The sequence below is a fragment of the Salminus brasiliensis genome, chromosome 1 (genome assembly GCF_030463535.1).
Source record: "Salminus brasiliensis chromosome 1, fSalBra1.hap2, whole genome shotgun sequence".
Taxonomy (NCBI): Eukaryota; Metazoa; Chordata; class Actinopteri; order Characiformes; family Bryconidae; genus Salminus; species Salminus brasiliensis.
In genome coordinates, this window is record NC_132878.1 from 81,468,059 (window position 1) to 81,483,274 (window position 15,216).

The following is a 15,216-nucleotide window of genomic DNA, read 5'->3' on the forward strand; positions in this document are numbered from 1 at the left end:
AAATATAATCAGTTCTAATTAGCCCACTATTCTAGCTTTGGTCAGTCCACTGAACATTCTTTGACTCTTCTCCCCAACTGACTAATGCCCAACCACCAAACTCACTCACTGGGCGAAATATTCCTCCTTCCCCAAACAGGACCTCTAGCAGGTTGTATGGTGTTGCAGAACTACAACAGGAGAGAATAGGGCCTACCTTTCCATCCTCTGAGCAGATCCCTACATGCTCTCCACTCTCATCCAGGCTGATCTGATTTATCTTCACTGAACTCTGTTACAGAAAAGAACAGAACAAAGACAGATACAAAGTTTGTAATCACTTCAATATCAGATATTAATGCTGTTTGACATACAGTAACATATACAATAGTTTCTAAACTAGAAATCAAAATATCTTTTTACAATTGCAGTCAATATGTCCGGTAATGTAGCAACAACATGAAGTTACTCTAGGATAAATCTTATTCTGAGATTGTCTATTAATATAGAGAATATAGAGAATTACAACTTCATGCAGTCTTCTTAGAATCAGCCCTGTTTATAATTTTTACATATCTTCACATACACAAATACTTGACTAGATTATACTAGATAAAACTAGATTATGACTGTACAATATAGACAGAAAACCTAATCACATTCATATTAGTCATCTTTAATATCATAATTAAGTATCCTAATTCATATTAAATCATTCGTAAATCATTGTATCATGGTTAAAAAATTAGTTTGCACCATTATGGGCAAAAATGTTCTACATTTGTTTGACAGCATGATTTACAGAAATTCAAAAGGCACATGTAGACTTTGGTCAGAATGCTCAGAGTATCCAGTGAAATATGTACTGACTGATCAGGTGCTTATATACATATTGCAAGCCTTAATGACACTATTGAAAAAGGCCAAATTGACCTAATGATTATTATGAATATTTAAAAACTTGGTGCAGCCCCATTCTTAACCTTAATAATAACTGGTTACTTTTAGGAACAGAAGCATAATTACACGCTTGATTACTTACGATCTCGTATTTCTGGGTGACGTTTCCTTGAACATCCAGAAGAAAAACCTTCCCGAAGTGAGTGCCCAGGGCCAGAAACTGGAAGCCACAGGAGACACGGACAAGTTAGATACAGAACACAGCAGAAAAATCACTGCACACTTGGCATGAGTTTGAACTTTAAACGGCTATACTGGGGTATTAATGCACGTTACCAGGCATGGTTGAAGGGAGTGTGTGTGGTATGTGTGTGGCTCTGGCTTGTCCCCTCAGGGGCAAAAAAGTGTGAAATTGCTGGAGGACAGAAAAGCCTATTTATCAGAGCGCCCCAGTGTGAAATGGCATTTTTTCGACATATCAAAACACCTCAACATAATATATGCGTGGATCACACGCTCGAACCTCCTCAGCAACTGTCAAACGCTCATCCCAGGAAGACAAACTCTGACTAATGCATAAAACACATACCATTAGGGAAATCTGCATGGATTAATTACAACCTTTTGTACTACCAGCAGTGCCTACAACACAACATACTGTATTACACCAACCATGTACTCTGTTATACACAATTTTACATATCATATTTATAATTTGGGTCAATATAAAAATTCCATGCCATTATAATTATCTGACATTTTATCATAGCTTATAATTTCATGAAAAAGAATCAAAAACATGTATGAGATAATACTTCCATGCCTAAATAATATAAAATTAATAATTTAATTATTAATTTATAAAAATTATAATAATTTTTAATAATAAAATAATTTCATAAAATAATTAAAAGAATGTAGTGTTTTTTTTAATGAGCAAGATTATTAACAAATTAATTGGTCAATTAATGCATTAAGTAATGAATTGATTTACCTAGATCTACTTTTTTTTTGGTAATCAAATTTAAACTTTCTTTTAGAAATAACAAACATAAATAATCAGACTAATACTACACCTAAATATGGGGTCACAGTGTGACAGTGTACAAGCAGAGCTACTCTTTAGATCTAGTAACATCTCTGATGAACCTGCGACTCTGTAATCACAGTACTGTGTGTGTTAAATGCCACAGTATACCTGTTGGAAATCTGCTTTTCGCTGTCATTAACTGTGTCTCTGATTGTTTTGAAAGAACAGTTAAAAACTACAAAACACAAATAAAGAGAATCATATAAATTAACTGAATACATAGAATAATCTTGTAAATGCATTTTGTCTGGTAAATGTTTCCAACTTTGGGTAAAGGTCCCCAAAAATCAGTATACCAGTACTCAGGCTCTCATTAACTGTATTAACATTAACAATATATTAACTTTATTAACGGCTAACAACCTTTCCACAGGATTCACCCTAAATACTTTTTTGTACAAAATAACATTTGGTCCATTAAAAAGTGAGAGCTATCCAGGCTAATGTACAGTCTCTACATGAACAGATTGATCAGAAATATACAATAGATATCACATAAAACTAAAAACAGTTAACAGTATCATTTCTGTATTTGCTCTACCACTTCCCACTTTATGGTTAAAATAAAGTTACACTTATCACAAATTCTATTCATTTGATGACATATTTGTATGTATTTATGTTGGAAAGCTCATTTAGCGCAGCAGGGCTGTATTGAACTAATTGTGCTTGTATCAATTTACCAGACTTTTTAGTGACTGTTACAAACAGCCTCCATCTCAGAGGTGGTCAACAGAGACAATCAGGTGTGTTGAATCTGGTGTGCTTGAGCAGTAAAAGCAAAAATCTATGCAGGAATCGGGTCCTCCAAGACAGGAATTGCCCACCCCTGCTTCATCTGTTACAATTAACCCCACCTATGGGGCAAGTGGTAAAGGTTGCACACTCTAACTTACTGCTGAACTGTTGATAACTGTTCAGACTGTAGTGGAGACGTGCAGGTTGAGTGTAAAAATAGGAATCTTGCATCATCTTGTATAAACACAATTTTCACTTTTGGGGTGTGGGAGTTTTGCATTGTAATAAAATGTGTTACAATTACACTGTATAGTTCAGACAAGAAAGCATCTGAAATAGTGTCGAATTAGGAATGAACTGGACAATATATACATATATAATACTATACGTTTGACCTAAACTGTGGACACTGAGACCAGGTGGGCCACCAGCAGCTCTGTACGGAGAGTGCCATTGCAGGCCACAGCAGGCCTGAACAGCCACAGGACAAGTGCGGAGAGACGTGTTAAAACACAGCAGCTCCTCTGCACTCTGGCTAATGCCTGTCCACATCCACACACACACCCCCCACCGACATCCACGCACACACACCACCCCCTTGCACGAAGCACAGAGCAGTCCCATGCTTCAGTGCAGTCTATAATGAAATGCTTATATTTACAGGCACAGCGGAGCATGTCCGACAGAGCCCCCCGCAATCTCCCCAAATAAAATCAGCCGAAATAAATAAATAAAAGGGGTGGGCCGCGGCAGCCGCAGTGCCTCTTAAAGGGATTTATCGAAATGGAATTGCTCAAATGAAATTCTGATTCGGGGCACTTAAAATATGAGGCTACATTAGGCTCGCTGAAGTGTGTGTGTGTGTGTGTGTGTGTGTGTGTGTGTGTGTGTGTGTGTGTGTGTGAAAGAGAGAGAGGGAACAGTACAGGTGGCAGAAGGTATGCAGGAACACACACACACACACACACACACACACACACACATATATATATATATATATATATATATATATATATATATATATATATATATATATATATATACACATATATATAAATAAAAAAGAAGCAATAGGCAAGAAGGGAGGGGGAAAACAAACAACAAAAAAACCCACACACAACACAAGACTGTCAATGGAAATTCAGCCTCATGACACTTCTTCCTTTGGTGGTGTTGCCTTGTTTTTTTTGTTTTTTTTTTTAAGAGTAAAATGGAAGAGAAGAAAGGGAGTGGTGGGATCCCCAGGGAAAAAGAGGAAAGGAGAGAGAGGGGAAAAAAAAGAATAAAAATCAATAGCGGTTAATAAAACATCAGGTGAGGAGACATAACTAGGTATGACTATTCCTCCAGAGCGGACGTGCATGAGTGAACCGGCTGCCATGACGATTTGACCGAGCCGGGCAGACCGCTACGCCAATGGAAAAATGTCCAGCATCCAAAAAGAGAAGGAAGGAGAGAGGGAGGGAAAAAATGTCCAACTCTGAGGGGAGAGAGGAAGTGTAAAAGGAAATGAAAGAAAGGTGGTGGCCGCTGGCTGGTGCAAGCGTAACACTGTTTTATGCTATACTCTTAAAAATAAAGGTGCTACAAAGGGGTCTCTGAGCTGTACCATAGCAGAACCGGTTCTGGTTCAATAAAGAACCATTTTTATAAATGAGAGGCATGTGAGAAGAACCTTTTAAAAGGTTTAAAGAGGAGGATGTAAAGGTTTTTTTTAAAGGTTCTTCACACCTCTTTTACATGAATGGTGTTTTTTAGAACCAAAATAGATGTTCTATGGCACTGCTCAAAGATCTCTTTATAACAGAGCGAGTGCAAATTAGGCAGGTTCAATTTGAGCAATTCTAACATGAGAAGTACAAAAGACATGTATACTCTTGGACACTCTAAGCAAAAGTACCTATTCAGAAGCAAGAGGTTTTCCAATAAAACACATGGTTCATTTAGTCATCACGGTTTTACATAGAACAAAAAAACCTTCAAGAACCCTTTACTTAAGAGTGTAAAGTGATCAAATATACTAACGTGTTTCATTTACCTCAGAGCTGGGAATGCCATCTCACCAGAGCATTCCAGTTAAACAGTCCAAACAATTGTACACTATTTCAAAACACTTCCAAAAAACAGAGCTAAAGACTTCCCAGTTCACACTGTACACCTGTTCTGACCATAATTTACTGATGTATTATGGTGAATCTAGCCAACATATGTCTCACTTTTTGTATTGTTAGCAATACCAGTTAAACGTATTATGCAGTATTTTGCACATCCAAACACCATTAAAACACGTCCACAGATAGACGATGGACACTATGGCGCTGATTTAATGCGACACAAATGGATAGAAGTGCTAATAAACTGTATAATACTTCTGCTTTTATTACTGGTAATGGTGTACGATGCCACCATCATTGATTACGGCGATGCATCAAGAGTTGGTGAGGCTCTCCAGACTTCATGAGTAGGAAATCCAACTTGTGAAGGCGTTCCAGATAGTTTCCTACTTAGAACTCAACATCCCAGTTCAAATGGAACGTAGCATAAATCCACATGTATTGTTTTAATAACATTATTATTGATGTTATTTTTGATGCTGCTCTGAAGCTCTGTTGAAGTGTAAAAACCTGATTCAGAAATAAGAATCACACTGCTGAGTGAACAGGCTGGACATAACAGTGGGACGTAATTTCATGCATCATTCTGAAATGAACATGGAGACTGACTCTGACACTAGTCTACAATTTAATCGTGGAGGACAACTCTCCTTCTACAACACCTGCGCTGGTGGAGGAGCAAAATCCTGCATGGTACAAAGGGGGGAGGTGGAGATGGAAGAGGAGGAGGAGGACATTATAAAAATTTTGTACCAGAAGCTGAACACATTTCTTTGAGCCTTTACATGGAGCTGGAAGCAGAGGTGGGGTGGTGACTGGGGGGGAAAACAAGCTATGCTATTACTGGTTAATATGGGTTTCTGGACACAGTGATATAGGCAGAGATTAGAAAGCTTTTAGATGCTAGATAGACAAAAGTAGCTACACATGATATAAGCATAAACATGAACCTATTGGCGCCACGCCTAATGCCAGGCGTAGGCTAGAGAGGTATAAAGCCCCCAGAATTGAGCTGTGGAGCAGTGGAACTGTGTTCTCTGAAATGCTGATGCTCCATCCAATACTTTTGGGATGAGTTGGGGAGTTGGGGATGAGGTGGGATTGTGATTATCCAACATCCTGATCTCACTAATGCTTTTGTCACTGAATGCAATCAAACCCTCACGGCAATGCTCCAAAACCTAGTAGTAAGTCTTAACTGGACAGTAAAGACAGTTACTCCAACAGAAGCAGGATAAACTTTTTTTTAATAACCTTGATTTCAGAAGAAACAATGCGCCCCAATACTTTTGTCCATATAGTGTATCTATTATTTCATCTTGGATCCAACACGGGGGGGGGGGGGAGAGTCAGCATGTCATACATGGCAAGAGACAACTGCTTAACATAAGTGGCTCCACTGACTGAACTGAACACACAGTAGGACCCAAATGCAGGTGCTCAAACAAGCAGCTTGGTCTGGTAAACTGGGAACTGGTGTAAAAGTGGCATCAACTGAATCCAGTGGTAATTGTGGGGAATTTGTTTTCTGTGGTTTTGCTAAGTAAGGGGACAGATGTGTGGTAACAGACCATGAATTACAGATATGGCAGAGTGAGATTAGATTCAAGCATTCCTTCAACTTCAACCTAAAACCATTTCCCAACCATAACCCTCACGTAGTTAATAATCAACAGTTAGCTAGGTTGTGTACTTAATCTGAGCATTTTTAATAAGCTACTGCAGAGCATCAAAAAATAGCATCAATTAAATGGTAGTTTTCCCACCAAGCTAGCATGCTAAAGCTTGCTGTAGAATTAGCACTTTTGGTATGTTTTTGCGTAGTTCACACGTTTAATTTTCTCATTTGGTACAGACCGTCATCAAACTGTGTTGCCACCTGCAGCGTTTGGTGAACATGGAAGCGGACAATGACCCAAGATTTCTGGAAGAACTTGGTTTAGATTTATGAAGGTGGAGTGTCCACACCTGTCAAAACAAACCAAACTAAAGGAAAAAAAGGGTTTGTGTGGGTCTGCACCAAACAAGGTAGTTGTGAAAGCACCCTCAAGTACCTTGTCATGTACAGTCATGCAGCTTGCCGCATCCGTCTGCAGGATCTCGGTCACCCCATTGGCCAGCCGCTCGTATTTCAATTTAGGCTCCTCCTCACTGTCCTCTTCCTGTGGGGGGGGACAGAGAGACAGTTTGACATACCTACTGAGAAACCTAAAAGGGCAGAATATGACCCCAAAATTCACAGTAAGTTTGGCTTTAAAAACTGACACATTGCCTCGCTTTCTTTTATCACGCTGTGAAAACTTCTCTGCTTTCTATAAGGATGGAGGTAGAGCAGGTGAAAGTGTAACTGAATATAATATGATTTGTGGGCAAGATTCTGAGCACCTGCACCAAAGCTGTCCTCAGGCTGCCAATTCTCTGTCTTTAATCAGAACTTCATCCCGTCACAGAGGCTCCGTGCTGTCAGAATGCCCTCACGCCATTTCTCCTCAGCAAATCCTCTCAAGAATCTCAACAATGAACAATGAACCATTCAGCTCCATCTCTCTACTACTTTGGTGGTACAACAGCGATGTTCGTGACAATGCCACTCAAGTTCAGGTTAAAGGAATATTTTGAGAAATAATAATAATTCAAATGTACACAAACGCACTCCATGAACCCAGGTTCGTTTGTTGTACGCTGCTTTTCTTATTTAGGTTTGCAGTGGCAATCTGAGGCTAACATAGCTAACAACGAATGGAAGCTTACAACTCATTGATTACTATGGTGCAAACTGCATGAAATCATCACCATCACACACTTGCCTCAAATGTGTCAAGGTGAGCTCATCAATGTGCTTGTTTGACAGTGTATGACAGTTATCTATATTTTTATTTTTTTTATAGACAATGCTATGGCATACAGCTGGGCTTTTCAGTTCACATGCTAGATGCCAGGTGTCCTGCACAGTTCAGTGATTTCCCTGCTAATAAACCACCTAATAAACCTGGAAATCACCAACCTTAAAAGATACATTTGAGCTGGGAAATTACTAAACTGGAAATGAGGAACCCTGCAGTGTCAGAAACCTCATCAGCAATTCTGTTAGAGCTTGCTTAACAAAATGAATCCGCTCACTTGTGTGATGATTTAGGCACAATGCTAACTGATGTGGCATGTGCGTCCATTACCAGTTAGCTACATTTGTAGCACAGCTCCACTGCCAAACTGCAGCGATATTTTATTCAATCAACTCTATTTAGGGGAAGTAAATTTGAGAAAATCTGATGTTCCATGAAACTATCAAGTTTCATCAATTCAGGTATTGTTCCTTCAAAGATTTCCTTACGTGGCAGTTTTGGCAATAGAGGACAAATCAAAATCAAAACTGGCCTGCCAAGACAGCTGACTGGAAAAAGCACGCCAGCGGTATAAGACAACTTGGCTGTCGCTGTGGCGCCCCTTGCAACAAAGCACAGAATGCAGTCATGACTCGAAGCGCCTGGGTTCCCGTATTAGTCCTGTACGTTTAACTGACTTCCTAACTGAATTTGAATCACATTAACATAATTAAACACAACAATTTTGCAGAAAATAACCATGTGCCTTATTTTACATCATTGTTCAATATGATCCTACCATCTCTGCACAAACCCATCCCAAGAAGGAGCCTGGTTTGTGCTCTGTATGTGTTTGGCTCATGGTGGAGCGAGATGTGAAAGCAGAGGGTGATTTTTCGTACTTCCAAAGCTGTTTTCTCTCTTCGTTGCCCAACAAGCTCGCACGTCCATTTCCTGTTCTCTCCAGATGTGAAATTTCTAATGCCTGGACATTTGTCATGGTCTACAAAGCCATTATAGTTGTGGACGGCAGAAAAGAAAAAAAGGAAAGAAAAAAAAACTGACAAACTTTCTATGAGGAGAAGAGGGGGGGGGGGGGGGGAGAGTGATATCTCTGCCGTTTCATATCCCATAATTTCTGCCTCTTGTTAGTGTTTGCCGTTGCCACGCCGACGTGGTGGATGAGTGTTGTGCTGGCGTTTCCGCACTGCTCCTAATTGGTGCCCTGGGGAGCAGGGGATGAAGGGAAGTCTTTCTTTAATTGCCCCGTTCCAGGAGTGGTGTGACCATCCACACACTCCTCTGCCACTCACACATGCTCTCCAACCCTCATTCTCTCTTTCTCTCCACATCTATCTATCTTCCCTCGCTCTCTCTCGATTCTCTAGTCAGAAAGCAGATTGCATGGCTATGTTGAAGCGAGGGGGCTTCAAACCCACACACAGATTAATGTCAGCCTAAAGCCCAGCATCTTCCCTCCATTCCCTCCGTGACATCACGTCTCCAGGCTTCGGCACGTTCTCCGCACTCGAGTGGGACATAATTCTTCCCCAGCAAGAAATTTCAGAGTAGTGGCTTTGTGATATGGTAGATACTAGTAGCTCTGTGTCCACAACAAGCATTAGATACAGAGAGAGAGAGAGAGAGAGAGAGAGAGAGGGAGAGAGAGAGTGTCATGGGTGAGGGAGGAGGGGTTACTGCAGATGTTCATAACAGAGATCGAAATGCAGCGAGAGAGGCCGTTCAAACACTGGACTGCGCAGGATGCCCTGTGTGCTCACAATCCTGTCAAGGATTAAAAAATATGGATGTCCCGATTTAAACCAGTGACTGAAATCACCACCCGTCCTCTGGTGTCCACTAGGCATTAACAGATTCTCAGCTGCTGCAGTGAGGACCTTTTTAGAAAGTGTGGAACTATTTTTTAGTGGAACAGGAAAACGTAACGTAATATCTGTGGTTCTTGTGCTTTGACTGTTCAGAGAATTGTGCTATCAGTTCATAGCATTTTTACAGACAGCACTGTGCTTTCCCAATCTTTAGAAACCTACCCTAGATAGTGACCTTATTTCAGTGAACAAGACAAAAAATTTGCATTACTTTAACCGATCGGTGCGGTGATCTTACCAGTTAGAAGCCAAACCAAGGCAAAAGATGGCTTTTAATTCTGCCTCTTTATTTCACCTTAAATACTGTAGCAGTTACACTGTGTACATTTCAGCAGCAGAACAGTAACTGCTGCATTATTAAAGGTGGAACGGAAGGTTTAAGGTGGAACGGAAGTGGACTAAATTTCTGCCGTTTTTGTCCACACTGCCAAAACTACCCAGTTTGGTTGTAGCCTACTCATGCATAGACAGGGATATTCTATTCCATTATATCTGTTTGGGGGGATATAGTCCCACCCAGTCTTTACTCTTAAAACTATGCATGGTTAGAAAGAAAACTACTGGGGAAACACTCCGTGCTCCTTTCTTTGGTTCTAAACCAGCACTAAGCAGCGCCCTCAGAATCAAGAGGAGGAGGCTAATGCAAACCATAGCTCATTCAGTCTTGGTCTGGGCACACTTTTAAAAGATTTCATTATAGTGTGACAATCCTGCTTAAAAAAGGTTAAAAAAAATAACAACTATAAAACATTTATTACACATCAGTACTTGACATACAGCAACAACTATCAGTTCAGAAGTGATTTGACTGCAGCGTTAAATGGTCGGGTAGGTCAGTCAGACTGGATTATAAAAGATTATAATATTAAAATCTTCTTATTATATGTTTTAAGAAGGTTTTTTAAAGAAATTTTTTAAAAGTTGCTACAAACCAAATTAAATATGTAAATAGTGTCTGATTATATAAACAAAAAATACAATGATTTTACTAGTGTACATTAACATCACATATTACACAAGTAGTCTGGATGTATTATTTATAGAAACACAGATCTGATCAGATCGGTGTTGGCTGACATTCAAAATTTAGGTACTCGATCAAATCGGCGTAAAAAAAAAAAACACCCCTAATAAAAGAATATAGTTTGCCCATAGAAAAATATAACAGTCTAGCCACAGAATATTGGGCTGCACAATGTATCATTTGAGCATCGCAATGAACAGGCACAAATATCACATCGCAGGACAAGAAATCTTATTACATCATACACTTCATGCTACAACTTGCTTAAAACAAAAGGAAAATTCACATGACATTTTCCATGACAGATCTATCAGACACAGATTACATCTGCCCAATCTAATATATTTTACCCTAATTTTTAATACACAGAGTTCATTATTATTATGATCATGACATGCTGGGTCATCGATGTCAGGTAAAAATACCTGTATTTTTTAATATTGTAATATCTATGCTGCAAAACAGACGCAAAAATACTGCAATCGCAATAGTGGAGCCCTAATAGGAAAAGGCAGGTATAAAAATCTGGGCTGCCCAGAGAGCACCAAGTGATATTTTTACCCAATTTAGTCAAGCCCCATTCCCCAACCTCACATGATACCATCAAGCTGGGACAGTGAAAGGTAAAACATGGGAGGACCAACTGTGTGGTCACTGTTTGACTGATAAGGTATAGACATAGGTGCACTTTCTTCTTTAATGCCACTTATTTAAATCAACAGATGCGAATTTCACACAAAGATTGAAACAGCTCATCCCAAATAATGGAAAACTTACAAAGCTGAAAAAATTACAGATACAATGCCCCATTCCCTGTATAGTACGTATCAGTATGTTACTGCCTGAGGGCCAGTGGGTAACACTCCACACTAACATCACTGACACCTACCTACCACCTACCATATGTGTGTCACAGTTAAGAGTAATCCTTACTGTTGTTTTTTTCATCTTATAGTTACAAATTCATATGTATATACATAAACGTGTGTAGAAAATACATTTATATACTTTAGACTTTAGATTTTGTAGATTTTTTAGATTTTGTAATGCATTGGTAATACTGTACTCTCACAGTTATGCCAATACAGTAACTTTCAGTAACTTTTCAATACAGAATCTTAAAAGAGGGATAACGATATAGAGACAGTGTGTGTGAGAGAGAACGAAATAGAGAGAGAGAGAGAAACTGTGGCAGATTATAATGAATCAGTAAATGAACCACAGCTTGTAGTGGACCAGCAGGAAGACACAGTCGTGAACTCCGGGATGTCTGACAGTTTGTGGACAGAGTCAGAGATTTCATTTGCTGCGAGAGCCACCCGCTTCTTTACTTATTCATTCTGAATTGTTGTTTTTTTTCTTTAAGGAGCTGCAGTGGGCCTATTCTGCGTGTGCTTGACATTTCACTCTCTGGATCACTTACAGCCTCCATCCCATCTCAGCCTGACACACTGTATTTTATTTACACAGTGAGAGTGTATGTGTGTGTGCAAGAGAAAGAGAGAGCGAGATCTTCAACACTTTACCAGCTTCCTGCAGTATAATCCAGTCTGGGACATGCTTACTTGAACTGTGCAGCAAAGGCTGAAGTTAATTAAAGGGACATTTCACTGATTTTCCAAAGTTTCTGAGTGGTTCGGTGTGAAATGCTCCATTGTAGAGAAATGTACTGAATTAGAATTGTTCACAGTGGTGGTTTATTACAATAAATGGTTATGAACACCTGGCCTAATACCGGAGACACTGTTTTAACTACATTTTGGTTCTAATCCATATTACTGGTTGTTTTCAATGCTAAACAAATGGGCTACATTTGTAGCCAAGTCATGACAATCTCTGGTTCAATTCACCATCACTGAAAAGAAATCTTGAGTGGTAAGTTTCTCCACAACAAAGCCCATCAAAGTACAGTAAATGACTTTGTTTACAAGTCAACAACAGAATTATAGAAGTATACATTTAAAAAAAATGAATGGAATTCTCTTTTCATTAATATTGAAGATGGGGCCTGGGCTGTACATTAGAGCTTTGTAAACATTCTGGAGTAATGGTTAGACCTCCTTGGATCTTAATACTGCAAATGAACACTAATCTTAGTACATACGCTGTCACATACTTTATTTTCCCTGTGGGATAAATAAAGTGATCTATCTATCTATCTATCTATGTATAGACGTTCAAAGTAACGCTGCATTGTTTTCCTTGAGTTTTTTTAACAACAGGCTAAATGCAGGCTAATTTCAGTATGCTTTTAAAAATCACACTACCTTTTGTATATCTATTAATATACAAAATCATTCAGAATTGTCGGTCACATGTCTTGACAGCTAAGACAGGTTTAAAGTAAAAGAGCTGAAAGTATTGGACACCTAATACCCTTATTTTTACCTTAAGTAAAAAGCGGAGATGCAGCTTCAGGTTATTTATTGTGCAGCTATTCATATTAAAATCTTATCAGTCTTATTTGATAATCATTAAAAAAAGAAAAGTAATCGGTGCTTCTGAGAGGCGCAACCAAGAGCCCTATGATTTAGGAGCTTGTGAAGCTGCAGACATCTGTAGCTCTCTCCACAAAAACCTGGCATGATGCTAGTCTGTTAGTTGGCATACCTGAATTGGCAGATGGCATTCCAGCTCAAACTGCACTGAACTGTTCAAAGACACTGTGCTAGCAGCATTTTAAAAAGATGCAGCTGGTGGGTTTTAGGTGACTGAGGAAGAACAGGAACAGGTGGCATTGTGTGATAGACGACTAGCAGGTGAGAAAAGCTTAAAAAGGCTTAGATTTCACCTAAAATGTTAACCGATAACTGACAATACTAGGTGTTTGTAATGATTCACAAAATTCTTAAAACAATTCATTGGTGGTTTTATTTTTTATACATTTTCTGATTTAGCAACACTAAGCAGCTTAAAAATGTCCCTTCCTACAATCCTAACTTTTCCATTTTCAGTTTAATCAGCATTTAAGCGTTTAACATTCTACAAGTAATATTATTATTAAAGTACTGTGCTAGCCATTAGGTAGTATGCTTTTAGGTAGTTTCTTTTTCCTTCCTGCTCTTAATTTTAGAGAAAGAGGAAGTTTCTTGATTTAGAGGTAAAGAGGAAGTTTCTGTTTCAGTGATGGTCTACCTTCATTGTAGTTTTTTTTAAATCACATAACTGTGTGCACTAAATCTACTGATCAAACTAAAACATACAATACAATATTTATAATCTCTCAGATGATATGTCTTTTAGTAGCCTCAAGATATTGGACTATGAAGCTAACATGTCTACATTTGATTAATTCCCATTTATCTATAATACTAATACAGGTGGATCTAATTACACTTGCAAAATAGCATCTACCCATTTAGCGACCTACATGTTTCCCTTGATTTACAAATAACTCTTTCAGTGTAAACATTTGCTCCCTCAATTAAAGTTAAATTGCTTTTAGGCATTTAGGCAACTGGTTGTTAAATTGTTAGGAGATGATGTATTAGATCAAGGGAATGTTTTATGTCTCTAAATATTATTTTCTTTAGGGGCTCAGTAGAGCTGAACTCTCTGAAGAGCTGATTTTCTCTTCTGAAATATGTAAAGAATTAAACATAGCTGTTATTTAACTAAACTGCATTATAAATATAATACTTAATTATGGACATGTGGTGGTGGCTCAGCGCCGGGATATTGATAACAAGGTTGTGGGTTCGATTCCCGGGCTCGGCAAGCTGCCACTGTTGGGCCCTTGAGCAAGGCCCTTTACCCTCTCTGCTCCCCGGGCGCTGGAGTTGGCTGCCCACCGCTCTGGGTGTGTGTGTGTACTCACTGCCCCTAACACATGTGTGTGTGTGAGTGTGTGTTCACTACCAGATGGGTTAAATGCGGAGGACACATTTCACTGTACAGTGACAAATACGTGCACCTTTACCTTTACCTTTAATTCAAAGTAATCAGGGGGGTTTTCATTACACTGGCAACTCCAAAATCCCAATCTTACCTCTGATTCATCAGTGGATTCCTCACTGGGTTTCCTTCCCTGAAAGACACACTCAGCCTTAGCATCCCATCAAATGGTAGCATAGTAGCTAGCTGGCTAAGTAACTACACGCGTTATTACAATAGTATTTACCAAGTCGTAATTTATACACATACAGATGTAGCTAGTGCTTACTTTTATAGCTACATATAGCTACAGATATAAGCTTGTGGACGTAGCTGAACATCCTACACTGTGCAATGTCTATAACTGAGAGCTGAGATGAGGAAAATGGTATTAGCATTTTTACCGTAATACCGTAATAACAGTTTACACTGAGCAACCATGTAAGACAGTAAACTTAGTTTAGTAGTTCTTGCCTCTGTGATCAAACAAACAGGCTGTAATGTTTGGTAAACGCTTACCTTCTCCTCCAGTTCCGACATGGCTAACCCAACTGCTAGCTAGCTAGCTAACGTTAGCCACAGTAGCCGTCAGAGTGAGGAACCCGACACTGCAGAAGTCGTCTCAGTACACGAAACCTTCCGATTAATCGCTTGCTAGCGATGACAAGACGAAAGAGGGCTGTACCAGCAGCTGTCCTGGACAACTGCAGCTCTTTTATTCAGTAAGAATACAGTAAAGTCCTCACTTGAAGAGACGCTGCTACTGCAGCATTTTGACACTAGTCAT

The 15,216-nt window shown here is 39.2% G+C and overlaps 1 protein-coding gene across 1 annotated transcript in view; it reads right to left on the reverse strand.

Annotated features, from left to right (window-relative positions):
• vps41 (VPS41 subunit of HOPS complex) overlaps positions 1–15,216 on the reverse strand; it is a 35,179-nt gene extending 19,963 nt beyond the window's left edge. The window contains exons 1-5 of the mRNA XM_072690927.1: positions 14,949–15,216; positions 14,545–14,583; positions 6,876–6,983; positions 1,022–1,099; positions 197–271 (exon numbers count right to left, since the gene is read on the reverse strand). Coding sequence (XP_072547028.1) covers positions 197–271; positions 1,022–1,099; positions 6,876–6,983; positions 14,545–14,583; positions 14,949–14,969 — 321 coding nt within the window. The 5' untranslated portion in view covers positions 14,970–15,216. The remainder of the gene's footprint in view (positions 1–196; positions 272–1,021; positions 1,100–6,875; positions 6,984–14,544; positions 14,584–14,948) is intronic.